Source organism: Ochotona curzoniae, unplaced genomic scaffold (assembly GCF_017591425.1).
Source record: "Ochotona curzoniae isolate NIBS_2020 unplaced genomic scaffold, NIBS_Ocur_1.0 contig_2210, whole genome shotgun sequence".
Taxonomy (NCBI): Eukaryota; Metazoa; Chordata; class Mammalia; order Lagomorpha; family Ochotonidae; genus Ochotona; species Ochotona curzoniae.
In genome coordinates, this window is record NW_024465369.1 from 35750846 (window position 1) to 35762939 (window position 12094).

Here is a 12094-nt window from a genome sequence, read left to right on the forward strand (position 1 = left end):
ATAGAAGAATAATTAACTACATTTTTGGAACTTAAAATATTTAAGCTGTACTTCAAATTGCAGCTTATGTGTATATATGTATTGTTTACAGAACAAATGTCAGTTAAAGACAGTGTTCAAAGAAAGAAAAATTTAAGAATTTGGGTTTAGTTGTATTATTTCCAAAGCTGTTTGTTTATACTGACTAGAGTGGTAACATATTCAAATTCTGTTTTCTCTACTTTAGGGCATCAATTTTATAGGTTAAGAATCTAACCTAATCCCTTCCCCTTCCTTCCCTCCAAAGAAAGAAAGGAAGGAAGGAAGGAAGGAAGGAAGAAAGAAGGAAGAAAAGAAAAGAGAAAAAAGGAAAAAGGTATTCTACTAAGGATTATCTCTTCAGGTTTAGAAAAGAACACTCATGAGCTCATTTATGACATCAAAATGAGCATACTTGTTAACCATTGTGTCCCGCAGTGGTAACTACTAGTTTACCTTTGACCGTAACATATACAGAGTATTAACATTTTTACTACATGAAAACATAATAGCCACCAATGGGACTCATTTTTCCTATTCAGTAGACAGACCTCAGGTCAGGCCTGGCTTGGTCACTAATCATCATCAGAAGTGCTGCCCATCAGTTTGTCTTTGGCCTGCATCCTACTCCTATCTCCAAAATCATATTACATTAAGGACCCTAAGTATATATATCAGCATAAATACCTCATGACTGAATTGATGTCAAACATAAATTTGACCCATCTCAAACTCAAAGGTTCCCTAAGCCCTTTAGCAAGCTTACGTTAAACAGAATGAAGTCTTAAAATATGTAAGCACAAATCACTTTTATTAATGACTACTGGAACTGTCAGACTTAAAATACCAACACAGACACATTGTGCTACATGCAGATTGTATATGGCTACTGATCATCAAACATCCTGCACACATCATGTAATGAATGCTAGTCAACATGTTAGTAAAATCATCACGTGCTGTGTTTCAATGTACTATGTTTTCTATTCCAATTCATATTATAAATTATGTATTTATATAAATAGTAAAATAATTTCTAGAAAGCAAATTCAAAATATTTTTGAGTTAAAATATTAAAGACAACAGGCACTGAGATTCAGAGAAAGGAGACCATCATATCTAAGGTGAATTTCCCTTTTTACCTTTTGTTGTTCTAATTATCTGATACACAGAACTGCAAAGAAATGCATTATTCATTCTTCTGTGCTTCCTTTCATTTATGAAACTGTATCTTTCCAACATAAATTATTTTTGATAAATTATGTACTTTTTGTTATTCCCAATTTCATTACAAAAGTTTTGATACTGAAAGCACAGGAAAAACCATCCAATATCTGCTGTGCTATCTATCCCAACTATTGGATATGAAAATTTGATGCATGCACTTACAGTTTAAAAGTACTAGTATTAGTAATTCCAGACTCACAAAGAGTGTAACTTAAGTTTTAGAGGAGAAAAGAGAACTTAGAGTTAATTTCAGTATTTATGATATGCAAATTCATAATTATGATAGAAAAATGTCTAAAACTTACAAAATTTTCTACAGCAATCCTTATTTATAAGAAATATAAATGCACTAAAATTATACATATTTTGTATACATGTACATAGATGTGTGTATAAATACTTACGTAGACTGTAATGCAGCATGAAATGACAATAAACCAATGCATGAACTGGGTTTCTCTTTTCACATATTATGAAAATAATTGTCTACTTGGCCAATATTGCATGTATGTAGGGCCAACATGCACAAAAAAGCACTAAGTGAATTTAGGACACCTTTCATAGTGTGCTACTAAGACAAGTGTTTTGCATGAAAAGAAACAAAATCCTAATGTAAAAATAGGTCTTGCTCTCTACCAGAACTTCATCTTTTTCTATCTTCACACAGCCTTGTAAACCAGGTACAAGACAGCTAAAAGAAACAATGACTAAACATATTAGTTCAATTACTAGCAAACTGTAAATTTTATAGATGGCATGAATGTTCTCAGAGTTCTAATTAACTTCCATGAAGTTGATACTGAAAGCTACATGAAAACCACATAGAAAGGTGAAATGAATGGTCAGAAGGAAACATGAAAATGTAATGGGTAAAATACATGTTGTCAACATTTACTGTAAATGAAGTCACTGGGATATCACCAGACTAAAGTATTTACAGAGAATACACAAAAATTGTGCACATTCCAGGTGAAATATGTATATAAGCTATTAATAAAAGCATATACTAACCAGCCACAATGACACTGTCATTACGTGCTGGACCAAATTTCAGTGTCATCTCATGTTTATGTTTATGGACAGCCAAATGATCCTCGTTGGTAAAACGCTGTGGCAAAAAGTTTTAAAATATAGTTAAGATTTTCAATCGGACCAAATAAGTAAAATGATAAGGAAATTCATTTCCACAACATGTAAAACCACCATTAATAGTGAAATAGCCGTTTGTAAACTATAAAAGAATTTGTTGTTAGTATATACATATCAGACTTCAAATATTTGCAGAGAAACCCAAGAATATACAATACCATTAGGTCACATAATTGATTTAAAAACACACCACTAGCATTAAGTCCTTAACTGTAATGCAACTGGAAGATAAGTTATCTTAAAAGAAAGAGAGAAGAGAGGTAAGGGAGAAGCAGGGAGAGAACGGAAAGGAGGCAGGCTGGTAGGGAGAAAGGGAATATCATTATATTCTTGAAATTGTATCTATGAACTATATTGAACCTGTTAAAAATGAAAAAAGTAAAGCTAAAAATTTTCTAAAAAACAGTATAAATTTTAATCATGTATTATTACAAATACTCCATGACACAATGGCTTTAGAAGAAACTACTCTATTTACTTAGATTAAGGTTACTTACCACTTCACTAAAAGAAAATCTTTTTAGAATTCCTTTTTTAATCCAATAAATGACAATCAAAGCACTTCATTTTAAAATAAAATTTTTAACTTAAAGTCAAAATAGTTTTCCATCAAAGTTCTTATAAGAAACCAAAACTATCATTCTTAAAAGATTTAATTATTAGCAAGACTGGGAAAAAGGAAGATATAGGAAGTGAGCTCCCACTTGGTGGTTCACTTCCCAAATGCCACAACTAGAGCTGTGCCAGGTGGTTGTCTAGAGTTAGGACTCCATCCAGAGTGTCACCTTATCAGAAATACCTTCCCTGACCAATCTGTTGCTAATAGCACCAATCCTGGTAACTTCTGCTTTTACACTGCTCAACATCGGTAGACAACAAATAAATTATCATAACGTGATATAAATATACCCTTACCAGTTGTAAATTAAAGCTACCAGAACAGTCTTGAGAAAAGGAGAACTGAACTGGAGAACTTACCCCACCTGCCTGGAATGCTAACTGCAGAGTAATCAAGACCATGTGGTAATGACATAAAAGTTGACAGACATGAGTGCAAGGAAATACAAAGCCTAGAAACACATCTACGTCTACACAAGAGCCAAAGTAATTCAAGGAGAAAGAAAAGTCTTTTCAACACGGATGCTAGAATATCTGAAAAAATACAGTAAAAAACAGTCTGTTTCAACACCAATGTCACAGCAGAAATGAAAATTCAAGATGAGACAGAAACCTAAATGAAAAAGCAAGCTTTTAGTAAAAATAAAAGAAATATCTGTGACTTAAATGTATACAAGTTTATGTCACAGAAAGCAACAATCATAAAGAAAAAAACCGAATATGTTATATTTCATTAAAATTAGAAATATCTATTCATAAAAATGCATATAAAGATCATCTACAATTCAAAATTAAAAGACAACCCAATTTTCAAAAAAATTAAAAAACAAGCAAAAGATCTGAAAAGACACCTCATAAAAGACAAGATACTAAATCGGCAACGAACACAGGAAAAAGTGATCATCTTTTCATTAGCCATCAAATACAAATTAAAATTGCAATGAGGTATCAGCCTACCACACAGAAAATGGTTCAAACTTAAAAGGTTGTCAGGACCAGATCCTGACAAGGATGTGGCATAAGACTTAAATTATTTTAGGATATAAAGTGATATATCCATTTTGTAAAGCAGTTTGATAATTTCCTAAAAGGTTAAACATGTATCTACTACACAATTCCAGCACTCCTTAGTAATCAATCCAATAGAAATGAAAGCCTACAACCATAAAAAGACATGTAAATGAACATTCATACCAGTTTTGGTTATAACAATCAAAAACTGGAAATAAATCAAATATTCACTAACTTACATTTGGATAAACCAATTATGGAACACAGAAATATTACTCTTCAACAAAAAGCTTTTATCTACTGATCATGTAACAATGAGGAATCTCAAATTACATGTGAAAGGAGACACACAAATGTACACACTGTATGGTTCTACTTAGATAGCATTCTGGAAAATGAAAACAAAGATACAGTGACAGAAAGCAGATCAGTGATAACCAGATTTGTAAGGGATGAAAAAAATTACAACTGGCAGGAGGAAGCTTCTGGGATGGTACATGGGTGTAGGTTTTATGAGCATATATGCATGTTAAAATTTAATACATTGTATAATATTAAGCATATGTGGTTTATTACGTATCAATTATATCTGATTAAAATATCAAGTAAAAAAAACCAATAGCCAATGAGCACTGCATTGCTTATATATGATTCATTACCTTATGAGTATGTTGTGATTTTAGTACACATTAAATACATTTACACTCTTCCTTAGTGTTTAAATTATTTTAAAATTAGATTAGAACTATAAATAACAGATTAATAGATTTTTTGTCTGTGTACAAAACTGAAATACTACTTTCTGGAACTGCTTCCATGCTCGTTCTGTATTAAAGACTTAAGAACACGATTACATCAGTGATAGTGGCAGACAGATATCAGCTCACTTCTTAAGAATTCAGTCAGTAAAACATTCACCCTGGATTTTTGTCCAGTGTCATCACTTTTCTGGTGCAACAGATGACATCCCTAGCTCCCCACATTAGACAGAACTTTCTAAAATTCAAGTGCGCCAATGGGGAAAAAGGAAGATTCTCTTATCAACTTTTCCAGATTTTTTTTTATCATAACTCTAAAATTATATAAAATATTGCCAGAAAATGACACCGTATTTTATTATCAATGTTTCAATAAGCGAAAATGCGTAACATGATTTAAAATAATTTATATATTACCTGGCCACACCCAGGGGCAGTGCATAGAAAGGGTTTGTCATCACTCATATTCCACAGGTCCTTGTATAGTCTGGAACAGAACACACAGACATGGCTACATACTTACTGTTCACATTAAGCAAAGGATACTTCTAATTATAAAACAAAATTAGATTTTCATTAAGTCTATTACACAACTCACATATATGAATATAAAGGAAAGTACTTATATTTTAACATCTTCCACTTATTTTGAATTGAGAAATATATGCAAGTTGTAGATTTTGCACATATACAACAAAGATTAGGAACACTGGTCTATGAAGCTTCTTAAAGTACTTGGAGTGTAAGAACAAAATATTTCTAGTGAAAGAGTATTTATGACATGAAAATACAATAAAATGAACAAATTTCATTCACTGCCAAAAAAATCAAATGAGCAAGTATCACAGTTTTGTAAAGATCATATTGTATAATTAAGGGCATCTTAAGAGTGCTTAGTGTTATTAAAATATTTTCATTCATTAGTTTAATATTTCTATCTAGATATCCCATCAAACAACAATAGGCACATGTCTGAAGATTTTTATATCCCTTTTAAATTCCCTGTCTTTCCTATGTGTATCATGGAATCCTCGCAGGGAAAACAAAACAAAAGAGAAATACATCTCAGCCTCAGAGATTCGCTCCTCTCAGTCTAGGAGAGTTGGTTTCCCAGACCTCCTGTGGATACTGAAATCTAAAGATGCTCCTCTCTCATAGAAATTGACACAGTAACTGAATATAATCTTTTAAATCCTCTTGTGTGCTTTATACCACATCTATATTACCTATAATAATAAAACACAGGATCCGGTACCAGTAGCCTAGCACCTAAATCCTTGCCTTGCATCCTTGCCAGGATCCCATATGGGTGCCAATTCATATCTTGGCTGCTCCACCTCCCTTGCAGCTTGTAGCATGGGAAAGCAGCTGAGAATGGCCCTAGGCTGAGGGACCCTGCACCTAGGTGGGAGAACTGGAAGAAGCTGCTGGCTCCAGATTGGCTCAGCTCTAGCTATTGTGGTCACCTGGGAAGTGAGCCAGCGGAGGGAAGATCTTTCTCTCTGATTCTCCCTCTCTGTAAATCTGCCTTTCCAATAAAACAAAACTTAAAACAAAACAAAACAAAACAGAAAAAAAACCAACAACAACACACACAAAGGACAGGTACTATGGCATAGTAGGTTAAGCTTCTACTTTCAGCACTGGCATCCCATATTGGAATCTGGCTCTAGCCCTGGTTGCTCTTCTTTCTATCCAGCTAATGTGCCTGGGAGAGCAGTGGAAGATGTTCCACGTCATTGGGCCCCTGCACCTATGTTGGAGACCCAGAAGAAAGTCAAGGCTCCTGGCTCCAGCCTGGATCATCTCCAGCCACTGAGGTGGTCATTCAGACAATGAACCAGTGGATGGAGGATCTCTCTCTCTGTAAATTTGCTTTGCAAATAATTTTTTAAAGACAAGCAAAACAACCAAAATGCAAATGCTATGTATACAGATGACACAGCTTAATAACAGTGTGTATATGTCCAGTACAAATGATATTTTTAAGAATGTTTCCATTTCATTATGAATTCATCATATCGACAGATGTGAGCTCCACAGATAGAGAAAGTGGACTGTATTAACATAATGAACATTATATCTCTAATTTTGGTCTTTTTCTAAATCCTAAGATTCCAACTCTGTTGGTGATGTAGCTGGAAACAGAACTAATCGCCTGAGATGAAGGTCAAAGTTTTTGCCAATATTGTCACACGGCTTTTTCCTAATACATCTGAGGTTTGATACAGCTTGTTTTTTAAAAAACCCACACTGGTCCACAATAGTTATTGAGTTTTGATCATGTAACAATGATCAATAGCACAAAAGGCTTCCAGGAAGTCTGAATTAATACCATATATATTGGGAACTCAGATTCCTGTCCTCAGAACAACCAAATTTAAAATACCAAGTCTTCTTAGTCCATCTTACCAGAGAACTGAGGTCACAGAGCAAACTTCAGGAGAAAAGTGGAGACAGGGGCAGACACTGAATCACTATTAATAGGAGCAGAAGCCTCCTGCTGGAGCCATTATTCACATGAATACTTCAACTTTAATTCAGACTGACTGACAGAGGTCAGGGAAGACTCGTTTGGGAGCTCCTGGGCCCAGAATGAGAGTAGGGCACAGGCAGAAACACTTTCCTGTTTTACCTAAGCAGTCCACTGAGGCCTCAGAACCAAGACTGGAGGGGGAAAAAAAAAACCACCTTGGTTCCAGCAAAAGGATGGGAAAAAACATTTTAAAATAGTCCACACCAGTTGTGTTCTGCTTAAACACAGGGCTATTTTACAACAGCCTAATTGGCCTGGGGAAAAAATACCCCACTCCAATATGCTTCCCCCCCCCATTCACCTTAGTGGCAGCAGGCAATGACCATAGGAAGCTTCCCTTCTCCCCAGGCCTTAGTCACCCCGACAAACAAATTACTGGTCTCATCACAGCAGCCACAAAGCTGCAAAGCTCAGACCTTAATCAAGAAGGTGCTTTTCTAGACAGACCAGAAACAACACAGGGAAAGAAACCAGGACACCAAAGGGTATTTTAGATTCAGACACCCACAGCTACAGGAAATAGTAAACATAGCCTAACTCCTAGCCGGAAAAAAAACTCAGGCAAAGGCCTGTTTACCTCAGTTCCTTTCCCTTGAAGCACCATGTCCAGCTTTCAACAAAACAATTACAAGTCATGCTAAGAAGGCAAAAAACATAGTCTAAAGAGATTTAAAGAAAATAAAAGCTACAGCAGGGTAGAGATTTTGGACTTATTGGGGTACAATTTTAAAATAACTATAAATACTATGCAAAGACAAAAGTGAGCAACATAAGTGATATAGGTAAAGAGAAAAATTCCCAGAAAGAATAAAAAGAGAATGTTAGAGGTAAGAACTGTCACAGAAATATGCATGGCTGAGACAGCACATGGGACACAGCAGAGCAAAAAACCAACATCAAGCTTGGCTTCTACAGCTAAAGTGCAGAGAAAAAAGATCAGAACAAAAGGCATGACTTGTATTCAAAATGTACGAACGAGCAAAAAAAAGGAGAACAAAGAAATATTTTAAGTAGCAAGACCTTCTCAGAATTAATGAAAGACACCATCCCACAGATCCTAGAAGCTCAGAGAATGAGAATATACATAATCTGTACCTAGAATCATCATTTTCAAACTGAAGAAAAATCAAAGACAAAAATCCTGAAGCCAGACTTAAAAACCAAAGAAAGTAGAAACAGTATGAAAGGAATTTCTGCTCTTAACTATCTTTTTTGTTCACCAAATATAAATTCAACTGTGAGAATTCATAATATACCTCCTTAGAAAAATCAATTATATATAAAATGACTCCAATGAAGTTAATACTTTTTGATTCTGTAAGGTTTTCATTATTACACTGTAGAGAATAAACCCTAAAACACATGCTATAACTGATATTCATCGCTTTTGAATCTCTAAAGGTGGCTTGCAATACAGACAGTAGAGCAACTGTCATTAATTTTCCCTTAGTACTGAAGATTTTTTCTCCTTAGTAATAAAAGTATTATAGATGCATGGTATCTTGACAGATCAAACTGAGTGTTGTTCAAAAATTATTACTTCAAATGATAAACAACACTTTTAAAAAAAGATTTATTTATTTGAAAGGTAGAGTTACAGAAACAGAGGCAGGGAGGGGATCTTCCCCATTCGGTGACTGTCTAAATATCCCCAGCAGCCAGGGCTGAGGCAGCCCAAAGCAAGGAACCAGCAGTTTCTTCCAGGTCTTCCATATTGGGGTGGAAGGGGCCAAGCACTTAAGTCATCTTGTGGTGCTTTCTCAGGCACATTTGCAGAGAGCTGGCTCAGAAGAGCAGCTGGGTCTTTGAACTAGTGCCTACATACGATGACTACACTGCAGGACTGGCTTAACACGGTTCTCCACATGCTGGCCCCCAAATGGACAACAATTACTCTGTATAACTTCAGTGAGGTGAAAATGTTAATCTTTTAAAATTTTTTCTGACACCTATACTAAACACCTTGGTCTGAGAGAGGTACAGGTAGTTTACACAATGCCGGAGAAAGCCGAGCCACCTGCTCCACCACACCTGCCCATCTCTTCTTTTTGATATACAAGCCCTCAGATAAGAAAATCTGAATGATTGCACACATAATGATGACCCTGACCCAGCCCTCTAGGTTGAAGTAGTTACAAACCCTCTCAAATTCAGGGCATGTTTATGTATTTCTTCTTCTGAGACCGGCCTAGTAAAGTCCTCCCCCACCTCTATTTCTTTACTAGACTGGTTATTCTTTTTATTTATTGATTTTTGAGTTGCTGATATATTGTGGATACTAATCATTTCTCAACTAATTTAGCTTGCAAATATTTTTTCCCGTTCTGTCAACTGTCTCTTCACTCTAGTTCCTTTGATGTTGCAAAGCTTCTGAGTTTGCCCTAATCCCATGTGTGCACTTTGACTTTTTCCTGTGCTTTGTGGCTGAGTCCTTATCCAAGAAGTCATCACCTACACCAATGTCTTCAAGTGTTTCCCCTATATTTTCTTCCACATAAAAAAGGCTTTTCAAGTAGTAAGTCAATCAGAATTTCTGTAATAAATCATCTTGGACATGAATATGTATTATTCCAAATTTCATTTGCCAATATTTTCTTCAGAATATTCACATTTGTTTCTCATTGTGATAATCTTGCCAGGTATAAAGTTTATGATGACTTAATGAAAAAGCAAATACCTAAGAATAAATTTAATGAAAAATATACCCCATATACTAAAAACTTTAAAACATTTGCATAAAATAATTAAAATGGCTAAATAAATGCATAATGCAACATATTCATGGATTGGAAAACTTGATGCCAACATGCTAATTCTATCCAAATCCATCTATTACAGATAAAGTATAATCTCAATAAAAATCCCAGCAGATTTTCTATGTATATAGAAACTGATTCTCAAATTTACTGGAAATGCAAAACTCAGAATAAGCCAGACAATCCTTAACAACAGTTACCAAGGGTCCGGTGCAGCAGCATAGCGGCTAAAGTTCTCGCCTTGCATACCGGGAATCCCATATGGGTACTGGTTGTAATCCCATCAGTCCTGCTGCCCATCTAGTTTCCTGCCATGGCCTGGGAAAGCAGTGGAGGATGGCCGAAAGCCTTGGGACCCTGCACCCATGTGGGAGACCGAGAGAAGGCTTCGGGCTCCTGGCTTCGGACTGGCTCAACTCCAGTCTTTGCGGCTGCTTGGGGAGTGAATCATTGGATGGAAGATCTTCCTCTCTGTCTCTCCTCCTCTCTGTATATCTGACTTTCCAATAAAAATAAAATAAATCTTAAGAAAAGACAAAAGAACAGTTACCAAGCTAAAGGACCTATAAAACATAGACTTATTACTACAAAGCTACAGTAATTAAGATACTTTAACACGAGTTTAATAACAGATAAAGCAATGGAACAGGATGGGATCTAGAAATGAACTCTATAGTATGGTCATCTGATTTATACAAAGACTCGACTATAGTTTTTCAATAGTCCTAAAATTTTTATGAAGAAATAGTATTTTACTTTAGTCCTTAATAATTGTGTAATGAAATTACACAAATTCCCTTTACAAGTGGCTTATAAATTTTTTAGGTCAGTGTTTCCCAAAGCATATTTTATTGGGATATAAATACCTACTATAGAAAAAAAATACATAGCGTCAAATATATCTGGGAAGAGCTAAGTATATGGGCGTTTGCAGAACTTGTTCAGAGCCTCTAATGCCTATCAAAAAGTATCTCTAAGTGACAAGATTGACCTGATGACAATCTCATATCATATATAAAATTGTTACAGTGGATCACAGACACAAAAGTAAAAGGTGATGAAAGAATTTCCAACAGAAAATTTGAAAAACAACTTGTGTGATTTTGGAGTAGGAAAATGATTCTTAAGCAGGATGCAAAAGGCAATGTTCCACAGAAAAGACAGAACAGATTTTACTGTATGTAGTGCATTTTATTTTGTGAAGATCATACCCAATTAAAAAGCAAAAAAGAGCAAAATGATTTATGCAACTAAAAACTAACAAACAAGAAATTACAAAGTTAATCTTACCCAAAGTACACTTTGTTCCAGGACTTTTAACTATCTTTTTGATTTGAGAAGGGCATAGGCTAAAAAAAGCAGAAAAACCCATATATATATATGGGTTTATATATATACATATATATATGTATATAATTTTTATATAGTGGATGCCTCTCACAGCACTCTAAAAAGAATAAATTAGTAAATAAAAAGAGGCCTGGCTCACAGTATTTCTATTTCTTTCTGCCTTTCAAAAAAATTATTTTTTTAAGTTTTTTTTTTTTTTTTTAATTGGAGAGGCAGATATACAGAGAGGAGGAGAGACTGAGAGGAAGATCTTCCATCTGATGGTTCACGCCCCAAGGGGCCACAATGGCTGGAACTGAGCCAATCTGAAACCAGAAGCCAGGAGCCTGTTCTGGGCCTTCCACATGGGTGCAGGGTCCCAAGGCTTTCGGCCATCCTCCACTGCTTTAGGACTGATGGGATTACAACCGGCGACCATATGAGATCTCAGCATGTGTAAGGTGAGGACTTCGGCCTCTAGGCCACTCCGCCAGGCCCCCCAAATAAATTATTTTTTAAATGAAGAAAAATTGAGGGATCGAAGGAATGCTCAAAGAAAGGCAAAGGAGGGCCCAGCATGACAGCCTAGTGGCTAACTCTTTATCTTGCAGCTGCTGTGCAATACAACAGTCCTCATGAAGCTCTAGGAACCAACAGTGTATTCTCAATGCCTGTATCAACTTTTTTCCATG

At 35.4% G+C, this 12094-nt stretch overlaps 1 protein-coding gene across 14 annotated transcripts in view; it reads right to left on the reverse strand.

The window, feature by feature from the left end:
- ATF2 (activating transcription factor 2) overlaps positions 1-12094 on the reverse strand; it is a 95342-nt gene that overhangs the window by 36382 nt on the left and 46866 nt on the right. For 7 of the 14 annotated variants that reach the window (XM_040971752.1, XM_040971753.1, XM_040971751.1 and 4 more), the window contains 2 exons: positions 5199-5268; positions 2257-2353 (listed from right to left, as the gene is read on the reverse strand). The exons of 2 other annotated variants lie outside the window; for them this stretch is intronic. In XM_040971752.1, the coding sequence (XP_040827686.1) occupies positions 2257-2353; positions 5199-5268 (167 nt within the window). Of the gene's footprint in view, positions 1-2256; positions 2354-5198; positions 5269-11363; positions 11528-12094 lie in introns of those variants that run through there. 5 more of the 14 variants (XM_040971758.1, XM_040971759.1, XM_040971764.1 and 2 more) reach the window with 3 other exon arrangements.